Source organism: Hemitrygon akajei, chromosome 29 (assembly GCF_048418815.1).
Source record: "Hemitrygon akajei chromosome 29, sHemAka1.3, whole genome shotgun sequence".
NCBI lineage: Eukaryota > Metazoa > Chordata > Chondrichthyes > Myliobatiformes > Dasyatidae > Hemitrygon > Hemitrygon akajei.
Genome location: NC_133152.1, coordinates 21,891,069 through 21,904,752, shown reverse-complemented (window position 1 = coordinate 21,904,752; position 13,684 = coordinate 21,891,069). Strand labels below are relative to the sequence as shown.

Here is a 13,684-nt window from a genome sequence, read left to right as displayed (position 1 = left end):
TCATGCGTGGAGTAATGAATTGATCTGTCTGAGCAGGCTTTTCAGTGTATCCCGCTACTAATGCGAAAAGCAAACTGCGGTGATTGGTGTGGTTCCTAGAAGGGGGATTTGGTTAACATTGCACCCTCCCGCAGTATCTCACTCTCTGTTTGTGACGAACGGCCCCCCCATTCCCCATGTTGCCCCCAGGTCCTGCACCAGCACCAGGAAAGTGACGAGATGGCGCTGCAGAGCGTGCAGAAGCTCCAGGAGGAGAAGCACCTTTACCAGGAGCGCCTGGGGGTCCTGCAGCGAGCCGTGGCCCAGCTGGAGAACGAGAAGCGGGAGCTGGAGCGGTCATCCGTCCGGCTGGAGAAGGATAAAGCGGCCCTGAAGAAGACATTGGACAAGGTGGGTCAGTTTGACAGTGCCCTCGTAAACCCAGGCGACAACCAGGGGGGCTGACGCCTCGGGTACGCTGGGTGGCCTCCTTTAAGTGAGAAGCCGGACACACAGCGCAAGGTTCTGCACCGCGGTCCGGCGGCAAATGCAAATTATACGCAAATACCGGTTCAGGTAACTGTCTGACCTGGGTTCCGATGCCAACTTTGGGGTCTGGCTGAATAGAGTTCTCCCTAGGAGCCTCTTGGGTTCCTCCATCATCCGAAAGTTATGCTGGTTGCTGCAGTAGAATGCAGTACCTCACTCCTCGTGTAGGTGGCTGCAGGAATATCGGGTGGGGGTGGGGGGGTTGATTATGGTGAATGTAAGGGCTAGAAGATGAGGAGCATTTGATGGCTCTGGGTCTGTACTCACTGTGGTTTAGAAGAATGGGGGAGGGATCTCAGTGAAACCTATCGAATATTGAAAGGCTTGTATAGAGTTTGAATCGAGCTGAGTCGACCTTATTACCTACATCCTTCACGTAAATGAGGAATAAAATCTTTATGTTACATCTCTGTCTAAATGTGCAATATACAATTTATAGTAATTTGTAATGTACAACAGGACAGTCAGTATAACATAGAAATACAATTGTATCAGCATGAATTAATCAGTCTGATGGCCTGGTGGAAGAAGCTGTCCCGGAGCCTGTTGGTCCTGGCTTTTATGCTGCGGTACCGTTTCCCGGATGGTAGCAGCTGGAACAGTTTGTGGTTGGGGTGACTTGGGTCCCCAGTGATCCTTCGGGCCCTTTTTACGCACCTGTCTCTGTAAACGTCCTGAATAGTGGAAAGTTCACATCTACAGATGCGCTGGGCTGTCCTCACCACTCTCTGCAGAGTCCTGCGATTGAGGGGAGCACAGTTACGTGGACATGAAGTGGATGTTTCCTGTAGTGGGGGGAGTCAAGGACCAGAGGGCACAGCCTCAGAATAGAGGGATGTCCCTTTAAAACAAAGTTGAGGAGGAATTTCTTTACCCAGAGAGTGATGAATCCGAGGAATTTATTGCCACAGGGGGCCGTGGGGGCCAGTCATTGGGTATATTTAAAGCAGAGGTGGTTAGGTTCTTGATTAGTCAGGGCGTCAAAGATGCCAGGGAGAAGGCAGGAAAATGGGGTTGAGAGGGATAGTAAATTAGCCATGATGGAATGGCAGAGCAGACTTGATGGGCCGAATGGTGTAATACTGCTCCTATATGGTCTGATGTGAGAGAGGGTGGGTGACAGGGAAATAATTGGGGGAATGAGACTGATCGACAGGCTCAGAAGACCATCGTGGATCGGAAGGGCTGAACGTCCTCCTGGGTTGTAAAATTCCAAAGAGTGGTGAAATGCTTCAACGGTAGTTTCCATTTAAATATCACCCTTCTGTTAGTGTGAATGTTCTGAGCTGATTTGCAGGCACGTGGTCGGCCCTGTCAATCGTATCCTGAACACAATGCCACTGCTGGAGGGGGACAACCTTTAATCCATTTAAATATTATATGTCGCCCAAAGTAAACATCTTGAAGTGATTTGTTCAAGAAAAACAAAGCAAAGCTTTTGCTGGTTGTTGGAGGGAGGGCTGACTGAGGCTGTTGGGATCCATTGTTTGAGGTCTTTTCTGATCATCATTGGCTTTTTCTTGCTTGGAGATGAGGCCATGAATTTGCCAGGCCATGGTCTGATTTCCATTACCATACAAAGGAAGAGAGCTACTTTATCAGCAGTACCACTCACGACTTTCTCCATCCCTTTCTCTGCTGAAGAACATTCCCCCTTCAACTGGCATGTTGCTGCCGTCAGTGGGAGGACAATGAGACCCCCCCTCGGTGCCCTGGCCAAACATTTTTCCATCAGTGAACATCGTGAGGTTATCCGGCCAGTGTGATTGTTGCTGGCACTAAGGGTCTGTCAGTTGTTGGCGGTGGCCCAGTTGCCAGCCCCGAGCCAGAGAGTCATACTTCATGATTCACTCCAAAATCTCTTGGCTGGCAGCCCTGTGCGGTTCTGTATGAACACTGGGCTGTCAGGGCTGATGGATTCCAGTTGTGGTCCTTAACCGAGTTTTTGTCTGTCTACCCACTTGGTGGACCAAGAAAGTCCATAGTACTGTATCAAAATTCTCCCCCCCCCCCCCCCAAAAAAAAGAAACCCTAGAACCGACCTATCTTGTTACACTGTTCGCAGGATCTTGCTTTGCGCAAATTGTGATTTCAGTATTACAACACCATCTGCACTTCACAAGTGCTTATTTGGTTTAAAACTGCTCTGCACCAATCTGAGTCTGTGGAAGGCACTGTATAAAATTTCCTTCTCTTTCTCTTCTCACTTTACAATAAGAGTTTGCTATGATTTCATTGCAAGCCCTCTGTTAAGCTGGTACAGCAACGTGAAAACCCGTTGCATAAGTCACACACACACACACACGCACACAATGCTAGAGGAACTCTGCAGGTGAGGCAGCGTATATTCTGCCTGGCCTGCTGAGTTCCTCCGGCGGTTTTGTGTGTGTTGCCTGGATTTCCAGCATCGGCAGGTTTTTCCTTGTTTGTGATTGCATAAGTAAGTTTTCTTTAGCTTAAAGTCTTTTGCAGTATACGGGTGGCAGGGTAGTGCAGTGGTTAGGGTAACGCTATTGCAGCACTGGTGGCTCGATCTTAATTCTGCCGCTGTTTGATGGAGTTTGCACCTTCTCCCCCATTATGCGTGGGTTTCCTCCAGGTGCTCTGGTTTCCTCCCACTTTCCAGAGACATATGGGTTATTAGGTTAATTGGTAACATGATTGTCTATGGGTGACATGGGCTCATTGTGCTAGAAGGGCCTATTATCGTTCTGTATCTCTTAATCAATAAAAAAATAAGCTTTGTACACTCAGTGGCCACTTCGTTAGGTACACCTGCTCATTAATGCGGGTATCTAGTCAGCCAATCACGTGGCAGCAACTCAAAGCATAGGAGTAGTCAGACGTGGTCAAGAGGTTCAGTTGTTGTTCAGACCAAGCATCAGAATGGGGGAAGATATGTGATCTAAGTGACTTTCACCGTTGGTGCCAGACGGGGTGGTTTGAGTACCTCAGAAACCGCTGATCTCCTGGGATTTTCACGCACAGCAGTCTCTGGAGTTTACAGAGAAAGAAAAAGAAAAGACATCCAGTGAGCAGCAGTCCCCTGGGCGAAAACGTCTTGTTAATGAGCGAGGTCAGAGGAGAATGGCCAGGCTGCTTTCAGCTGACAGGAGGGCGGCAGGAACACACATAACTACACGTTAGAGCAGTGGTGTGCAGAAGAGCATCTCTGAATGTAGAACATGTCGAACCACGAAGTGGATGGGCCACAGCAATACAAGACCGTGAACGTACAGAGGTACGCTCAGCAGTTGCTTTATCCTGTACCTAATAAAGTGGCCACTGAATATATGTTTTCAAGGGTACTATGTTCAGCTTTGAATATGGGTCCTTGGCAACAGCTCTGATTAAACAGGAATGGGTGGGTTGCATTCTAAAAAAAGGTTAAACAGACCAGGCTTGTACTGAAGTTTAGAAAAGCAAGAGGGGACGTATTTGAAACATTGAACCTGTGTCCTGACAGGGTGGATACAGAGAGGATGTGGGAGAACCTAGAACTAGGGATTACTTTTTTAAAAATAACAGGTCTCACATTTAAGGCAGTGATGAGGTGAAGCAACACACACAAAATGCTGGGGGAGCTCAACAGGCCAGGCAGCATCGATGGAAAAGAGTACAGTCGATGTCTCGGGCCGAGACCCTTCAGTAGGACTGGAGGAAAAAAGATGAGGAGTAGAGTTAAGAGGTGGGAGGAGGGGAGGGAGGAACACAAGGTGATAGGTAAAACGGAGGGGTGGGGTGCTGGGAATGAAGTGAGGAGTTAGGAAGGTGACTGGTGAAAGGTCTGGAGAAGGGGGACTGATAGGAGAAGACAGAAGGCCATGGAACAAAGAAAAGGGGGAGCAGCACCAGAGGGAGTGATAGAGAGGCAAGGCGATGAGGTGCGAGAGGGAAACAGGTGGTGGGGCCATTACCGGAAGTTGGAAAAATACATGTTCATGCCATCAAGTTGTGGGGGGGTACCCAGACGGAATATAAGGTTTTGTTCCTCCAACCTGAGTGTGGCCTGATCGCGACAGTAGCGGAGACCATGGATAGACATATCATTCCTTCCGATACGTCTATCCATGTCGCGATGAGGTTGTACATTCTCCCCGTTCCTCTGGGTGCTCCAGTTTTCCCCACAGTCCAAAGACGCACTGGTTGGGAGACTCTTTGGTCATTGTAAATTCTCCCAGGATTAGGCTAGGATTAAATCGGGGGATTTCTGGGCAGCGAGGCTCGAAGGGCTGGAAAGACCTATAAATAAATAAACAGACAGACAGACAAGCAAATAAACGTATTGAGTCGGTTCTGTTTCGATGGTTGCCGTTGAATTTACTAGCTCTGTTTTAATAGGTCTTTGGTGATGGTATATTGCCATGTGCCGTTTCATCTCATCTCACCATTCATGGCCTTGAATGTCAGTGAAAGCGTTTCCTCTCGCTGACTGCAGGTGGAGCGGGAGCGGCTGCGGTCGGAGGAAGATACCCTGCGTGTGTCCGCGGAGAAGGGTCGCCTGGACCACTCCCTCACAACGGTAGAGCAAGAGCTCGTGGAAGCCCAAAGACAGACCCAGCAGCTTCAGGTAAGGGGCAACTGGTAGGTGCTGAGTAGATGGAGCTATGGTTACGTGGACCCAAAATACAGTGGGCTGGGCAAGAGCACAGGTCCGCAGTAAATATAAAGATATATGGCCAGCGATGAGGCAGGGGAGCAGGGAGTATGAACTACAGCAAGCAGACTATTACGAGGGGTGATTGATAAGTTAATGGCCTAAGGTAGAAGGCGATGAGTTATACAGCTCTCGTTACATGCACGTGCAGTTCAACTCTTTGAGTGATTATGCAGAAAGTTTGAAGTTAATAACTCATCGGGGTGATTGATAAGTTCGCGGCCTAAGGTAGAAGGAGATGAGTTATTAACTTCGAACTTTCTGCATAATCACTCACAAAGTGTTAAACTGCATGTGCATGTAACGAGAGCTGTATAACTCATCTCCTTCTACCTTAGGCCACGAACTTAATCAATCACCCGTCGTACAGCAACTAACAAAGTCTGTGGACGCTGAATAAAAAGCAGAGGGAATAAACTTTGAACTATTGCCTGTAAAGGCAGTGTAATGTATACAGAAAAAAGTGCCACGTGACGGAGGTTTGCGTATAATTTTGTGCGTAAAGTCAGTCTCCGTCAGTTTTAGCATTCGGGTTAGGGCATTGAACATTGAATTTTCCTGTTCCAGGTAGCCTACGTCCCTGGTGCTCTCGCCTTCCACACTCACACTTACACTCACCCTTTCAAACTCCCCCTCCCCCTCCCACTTTCAAACCTCTCACTAGCTCTTCTTTCAGTTAGTCCTGACGAAGGGTCTCGGCCCGAAACGTCGACTGTACATGTTCCTATAGATGCTGTCTGGCCTGCTGCGTTCCACCAGCATTTTGTGTGTGTTGCTTGAATTTCCAGCATCTGCAGATCTCCTGGTGTTTCTCCTCCCTTTGTTCACCTCTTCCCATCTCCTCCCCCTGTCCATCACACAGTCCCTAGCCTGTCCCTCCCTTCACCCACAACCTCTATTGCACCTCCTTCCCCTTTCCCCCCTCCACTGCCATACACTGGCAATCTTTCCTCGTCAAGGTTCAACATTGTTCATTGTCATTCTTCCGTACACAAGAGTAAAGGAGAACAAAATGATAGTTACTCCCAACCCAATGCACCATTAGAAACAGTAAGCATAAATAACACAATTTTTAGAAACACAACAAATATATATAATATATAAAATTCTATACAACACAATATACAAGTAACTGTTGCAAGTAACAATCCTTTCAGTTCTGGGGTGTCAATGTTGGTTTACACCTTTTGCCTCTGTAGCTGCTGCTTGATGTGAAGTTAGTTCTTCCAGTGTTGTGTTTTTTGTTCCACTAACAACAGGGTGCAGATATAAAGTGAAAGATGAAAGGATTGGGGAAGAGACGAGGGATGTGGTGGAGCTCTGGAATTTGCTGCAAAAAAGAAAGTGATTGAAGCAGAAGCCTTTATAGCATTTTAAAAGAGCAGGTTGCAAAAGCTGTCGGACTATGGAATGAGAGCTGGATAGTGGGATTTGTGTGGATAGCTCCTTTCCAGTACAACTGCAATGGACCAAATGGTCTCCATCTTTATGGCCTTTTATTCTATGAACAAAGCAAGACACAAGGAGAACACTGACACAAAGAGAGCTGAGCCCCAATCTGATTTATCTTCATTTGACACTACTGGCTGCCAGTCGATGCTGATGTGAGCATTTCCAGTTAAGAGACGTCACTGTGACCGTCCTTAACCTCCTTCGTGCCTTTGTCAGCCAAGGTTAACCTTTCCGTCAACGTCTACCCAACCCAGCTCATTCCTGTCCCCTGCTTTCCTGGAGACGTTGAGCTGGGTCTGGGTTCAGTTCCAAGCACATCAGTCAGTATAAGGAACTGCCTTTCCTCTGTTGGAAGCTCTCCACAAACAATTGGACTTCATTCTGAGCCAAGCAAGGAGTGGTGTAGGAAGAGCACACAACCAAACCCAATGCTATCCTCAAACAACACCCGAGCACAGGTATTTACCATCGGGAGTCACTGGATAACAGCCAGATGGCAGAAGTCTAGCTGACTTTTGGCTCCATATCCCAGAAGATGCTAAGTACCTATAAAAACAGCATGAATGTCATTACAATTACATGAGTTCTCCATTCTAACTTGTTGTTAATGTTAAGAATGAACGGGGAGTAGCCTCTCTGGTCAATGAGTGGACACGGTACCTTAGGATTTCCACAACAATGTGTGAGTCTACTTGCAGCCTTCTAGCGAGGGTTTACTAGACTTCTTGAAAGAAAAGTGAGAAGGCTGTTATGTGATTCCATGAGTGAGCTGAGGAGGTGAAGGTTCATTCACTTGAGCCTCTAAGGAAGTTGTGTCTGGAGTCAGCAATCTCTGGAGAGTGACGCTGGGCGCCTGCCAAGTGGAGAAGTAATGCACGAGCGTTATTTCATCCAGATGTGTGGAGTAGGTCAGGTTCGGTGCCATTGTAACTGGCTCAGCTAAATCCAACCTCCATCCTTAAGTATTAATGGCAATATGCAACTTTGGTGCAAGACAAACTGATACATCTGGAAAATAATAACTGAAGCGGAGTTAATTTAAGCACACCGTCCACAGAGCGGAATTACCCTAAGAATAAGGTTCCTATTGTCTATAAAGACTATCTGCTTTATCCATTGAGTGCTCACTGAGCTTACGTCTTGGCTACCAGGCTACACCTGCCTTGCTAAGTGAATAACTGACTCTGGTCCAGTTTATTCCCTGATGGTGAACCTTAAACCTGGAGTGTTGTTGCTGTAAGCAACTGACAGTTCCATTGACGATGTGCTGACGAGCCCTGGTTACTCAAAGCACTGAAAGCCATAGGAAAGAGGCTTAGCTGCTCCAGGATTCGGGTCTAGGCACTCAATTTGGTTCGGAATGCTGTCGCTCATTTTTATTGTTCGCGTGATTTGTGTTTCTTTTTCCTCGTTCTCTGTGCATTGGGTGTTGGTCTTTTTTTAAAAATTGTGTTCTTTCTGGTTTCTTGCTTTGCGGCTGCCTGTAAGCAGACAAACCTCAAGGTTGCATAATTTATACATGCTTGGATAATATATGAATCTTTGAATCCACTGATTTTCTTGAATTGGCTGAGCCGGCGCTGATGACTATGATTGACAAGGGCAGATTACATCCAACTCAAATCAGGTTTTGCGACCTGTAACTGTATTTTAGAAAACGATTAATGAAGCAGCACCTTAGCCTGCCCACAGGAACAGCCCTGCTCCCAGAGAAAATCACTTATTACACGACTCTTCACCCATCCCTTATTACGGCAGTCTTTCCTCATTGCCGGGCTTTGAAGGTTTTGAGGCACTTCAAAAAAACAATTACGATGCACGGATACTGGATAGAGAGATAGATACTTTATTGATCCCGGAGGAAATTGTAGGCCTCCGTTAGTCTCGATAGACCATGGATTTGCGCCTTGGAAAGTTTCCAGGGCGCAGGCCTGGGCAAGGTTTTTTTTATGGAAGACCGGCAGTTGCCCAAGCTGTAAGCTCCCAGAGGAAATTACGGTGTCACAGTAGCATCACAAGTTCACAGATAAACAATATTAGAAGAGAAGTGAGAATAAGCTGATAAGCATGATTTATAAATACATTACATTGTTATTAATACTCTACTACAGAATTATACAGCACAAAATCAGGGCCTTTCAGCTGACTGAAATACCTATGTGCACTGTGATGCCATTTGCCTGCATATTCCTCTCTGCCTTTCATGTCTAAGTGCCTTTTAAATTGTGTAATTGTACCTGCCCCTTCCACATCCTCTGGCAATTAGTTCCAGATTTCCACCTCCATCCTTATAAGTGCTGCATTCAGGCAAGAGGCTAGCAAAGCTCTTCTATACTCTGTCTATTGCAACCACCTCCTTCCTGTGGTATGGTGGCCAGAGTACCACCCAATCCTCCAAATACAGCCTAAACAACGTTTTCTACAGCTGCAGTGTCAGCTCCCAGATCGTATACTTCACACATTACCCTACACAATCAATTTTGACTTGTAACATCACGTACTTTATTTCCATCTTTCTATATGATATAGGAAGTGTTATCCGGACCATCATCTGCGCCGGCTCTCAGACCAGATCCGCTCGACTCCAATATATTCACCCACACTCATATTAATTCTACCATCCTGTACACCAACGTCAGCATATGCATTTAGGAAGTGAGGGAAAACTGGGGCACCCATGGTCATAGGCTGAGCGTGCAAACTCCACGTAGACAGCGCCAGAGATCAGGGCTGAACCTGGGTCGGAGTGAGCTGAGCCACTGTGCCTGTAAGGTTTCTAAAAAGTTCAACGTAAAATGTTTATTTTATCTTGCTGAGTCTATTTCAGCTTCCACCGCCGGCCAGCAGTCTCGCAAAAAGGAGAGCTGAGTGTGTAAGTCTCTCCCTGCCAGTACACAGCCTCTCCAACAGCAAGCCTCGTGTAGTGCCTCCTCGTTGGTGTCACACGGAAACCGAACTCCTTTCGGACTCGGGCTCAGCTACAGAGGACGGGGAGGAGGTCCGGCCCCTGGACACGTAGCACACAGGCCCACCGGTGCGTGGACACGCCCTGGTGCTCGTGAACCAGATCCCCAGCTGTGGGTAAATAGCCCCACTGCTTTGCTGGCAGCCTCGGGAGTGATGAAGGTTGTGGGAGTAAACCCAGACAGCCAATCTGGAGTGGAGCCCCTAAGGCAGCTGAATGTCATTGAACATCCTTCCGGCAGCTCCTGCAGCCAAGCGTATTACTTCATAAGCTTTCCTTTGGACTACACTGGTGAGGCCGAGACTGGGCATCTCAGGATCTCCATACCGTCCACCCAGGCTTGCGATGACGATCATCACCCATTGTCCTTCGAGACAGACGGATGCTAACCACACATTTCTAACAAATTAAACAATACCATCTTTAAGCTATTTTTATTGAATACTGGGCAGTTCTGACAAGGCCAGTGTTTTTATTGTCTGTCTCTAATTGCCCTTAAGAAGATGATAATCAGTCACCTTCTTGAATCTCCTCCACCTGCCCCGTGAAGGTACTCCCACAGTTCTGTCGGTAGTGGTTGGAGGGTTTAGATGCAGCAACGAGGAGGAAACAGTGATATACTGTATTTCTAAGGCAGGATGGTGTGCAATTTGGAGGGGAACCTGCAGGTAATGCTGACATGGACCATGTCAGGCTGGAATGACTTTAAAGTGGACAGTGTAAATTAATTTAAGAGGTGCTTAGCTGCTCCTGGAGAAGAAATGGATTGAGAGGTGGTGTACAAAGGCAGGGTTGCTCTGGGAAAAAAAACCTGATAGACTTGTTAGACACTGTTCCTCAAAGTTTGACTGATTTTGACTGGTGAGTAATTGTCCTGAGCTCTTGGTGACTGAACGTCTGGTTGTCGATTAGTGCCGCACACGCTCTCACACTGCAAAGCCGTGCTAAAAATGGTAAGCTATTTCTCTTTCCACTTCCTGCTGACCCCTGAAGGTGGATTTGCAGATTATCAGGGGGAAGATATCGTCGTGTTTGGTGAGTCCCAGCTGCTGCGATCGGCAGCGCTGTCTTGTCCCCAGCTGCCCGACTTCGCCCAAGTTCCTGTCATGCCAGCAGTTCACGAGCGCGGCCACTCCCAGTGCCCATCTGCCAAGCTCATGGAGATGGGCATCAAAGTTGGAAGGTTCTAATGTGGCAGATGGTCTCGAGTAAAAGGAAAAGGGAAAATATCGAGCTCTGAGTTGTGTTTGTTTTTGGATGATAATTTCCAAGCCTGTTGAAGCTGATGGCATGACAGCAGAACTATTCCCAGGCCATGCTGTGGTTTTCAATGCTGTCTAGTGCACGGTACACTCTGCTCTGAATTGCAGATAACATTATAGCCTGCTAGTACCCACTCTTTTAGTATTAGTCTTGCCAGTACACAGCTTTGCTAGAACCTTCGGTATGAGCGGTTACCTTTGTTCAATTTATAATTAGAGCATTTCTAGTGAAACTCACGCAGTCAGAGAGCATCTCCATAGGGAGAAACAGTTAACATTTAACCAGGGTTATTAACCCATCTCTCCCTCCACAGATGCAGCCTGACCCGCTGAGTATTTCCAGCATTTTCTGTTTATATTGCAATTCCGAGAGGTATTTTCCTTTCGGTTTGCAAAACTAATGATTTGACATTCCTGAACGAGGATCCTCGCCTTTCATTCTGGCCCGAGAGGATGGTGAGGTTAAAGGTCACTGTTGGCGTGGCAACTTGTCCTCCTCACTCTCCGTGATGAGCTGAGAGAATGGCTCCTCTGCAGGCCCGTTGTGGTGGCTGCTGGTTTACGTTTTGCCAGACGCCACAGTCACTCAATGATGCTGAGAGGTGAAAGTGGAGGGTACTGATATGTATGTACTCCTGATTCTGCTATTAATCTGTATCATGTGCTGGCAGTAATATGTCATTGCTCTGACGTGGGACTGGATCGTGCTCTGAATCCGGTGAGAGAACATCTTTCCCCTCTTTCCCAGGCTGGTATCTCTTGTCCCTGCCACCCTGAACACTTCTGTTTCCCTTCCAGGCCCAGCTTTCAGACGTAGAACAGAGCCACTCCCAAAGCCTAATTGAAGCCGCTGCCCGCCACCGGCAGGAGCTCCTGAAGGAGACGGAACGGTTGCGTGTCACTCAGCTACAGACGGAGAGGACCCTGGAAGCACGGGAGCGGGCTCACCGACAGCGCGTGAAGGGACTCGAGGAACAGGTAACCCTCGGCGGGCGTTTGATCCTGTCGCGCGTCGCTGGGGTCCAGTTCCACAGAATTTCAGTGAAGTGGCTGTTCCCTACAGCTGGTACAGCAACAAAACAGTCAGGTTACTGGGCAGGCTTACAGAGGCCTGGCTCTTAATGCAGAGATAAAACTTCAGCTCCCATAGCAGCAACTGTGCAGAACTTAAATTCAAGTGATTAAGTAAATCTGGTATCACTAATGGTAACTACTAGATTGTGGTTTATAAAAGGAACTATGTAATTCACCACCTTCCTTCAGGGAATGTGACCTTCAGCTCTAAGTGTGTCCCCTGACATGATGTAGCAAGTCGCTTGGTTAAAGTGTTCATTAGGAATGGAGAGTAAGTTCTAGCCCAGTGTGAAACGTTCATCAGTTGAAGGCAAAAGCAAACTGCTGGAGGAACTCAGCAGGCCAAGCTGCATCTGTTGGCGTTTTGCATCGGTCTGATACAGGGTCTCGACCTAAAAAGTCATCTGTCCCCCCTGCCTGGGCAGATGCTCTCCGACCTGCGGGATCCTTCCAGTAGCTTGTTTTATTTTGCTCTAGTTTCCATTGCCTCTCGTGCCTCCATCCACCGACTGAACGTTGAGCTGACTGTCAGGACGTTGCTGCCCTGGGCCTTCAGTCACTCCAGGGGCTTCAGGGTCAGGAGCAGGGGCATCCTGGCCAGTCTCCACCTGAGCGCAGCGGCTGAGCACAAGGTGCAAGGAATGAATCTGGCTGGCGGGCGCTGCTCAGTATCACAATGAACAGCTCGTTTCCTTGTGAGCCTGCAGTTCCTTTCAACCGCCGCACAGACTCTCGCGTGGGTTAGGATTCAGGTGCGCCTGCTCTTCACCTCGAGCAGAGTCTGTGTCAACAGAACCAGCTCCTTAGGAAAGTATCCATCGCGAACATCTACAATCTCAGGATAATGTACTGCAATGACTTCCCAGCTGGATACAACAGTTCGGTTTCCACATCATTACGAAGCCAGCTCCATTTGTAAACAGAGTGTTTTTATCTGATATTTACCTCACACATTAATGGATCATAGTGTGTCAGATCAAAATCTCTAAGTATTGTCACCTCTAATGACAATAAATATTAATTTTCTTGTGTATGATATCTGCAGGTTTTCTGTATTTAAATAAATCTGTTTTTATTGTCATTAAAATTTCCTCAGGACGTTTATCTATTAAAAATCTGTTCAAACTTGGACGGGTCACTACAGTTTTTCCACTCTTTTGGCTTTTGTTAGGGATACAGAATACTCACAGACAAGACAGCACTAGCCTGAATCAGGCTGTGTTCACAGACAAGAACAAGTCTGCTTTATTAACCCACGAGAAGGGAATGATATGTCTGTGATTTTCTGAAGTAAGGCAGGGATGGAAAATACACCCAGATGGATGGTAGATAAAGCCACATAGAGTTCAATAACGAGGAGGGAGCTGATAGCCGACAGGAGTGCTCTGACTAATAATTATAACTGTGCCTGGGCAACACACACAAAAAGCTGGAGGAACTCAGCAAGCCAGGCAGTCTCTATAGAGGGAGTTGACATTTTGGGCCAAGAACTTTCATCAGGACTGGGAAGGAAGGGAGCAGGCACCAGAATGAAAAGATGGTGGGAGGAGGAGGGGGAGTACGGGCTGGCAAGGGATAGGTGAGGGGGAATGTGGGCGAGGGAAGGAGAGGAATGGAAGGGAATGATGTGAGAAGCTGGGAGGTGATCGGTGAATGGACTGATAGAGGAGGATTCTGATAGAGAACAGCAGGCTATGGAATAAAGGGAAGGAGATGGGGAACCAGATGGAGGCGATGGGCAGAGGA

The 13,684-nt window shown here is 47.5% G+C and overlaps 1 protein-coding gene across 2 annotated transcripts in view; it reads left to right on the top strand.

The window, feature by feature from the left end:
• LOC140718286 (uncharacterized) overlaps positions 1-13,684 on the top strand; it is a 135,872-nt gene that overhangs the window by 116,080 nt on the left and 6,108 nt on the right. For both annotated transcript variants that reach the window (XM_073031820.1, XM_073031819.1), the window contains exons 33-35: positions 190-390; positions 4,967-5,098; positions 11,663-11,842. In XM_073031820.1, the coding sequence (XP_072887921.1) occupies positions 190-390; positions 4,967-5,098; positions 11,663-11,842 (513 nt within the window). The remainder of the gene's footprint in view (positions 1-189; positions 391-4,966; positions 5,099-11,662; positions 11,843-13,684) is intronic.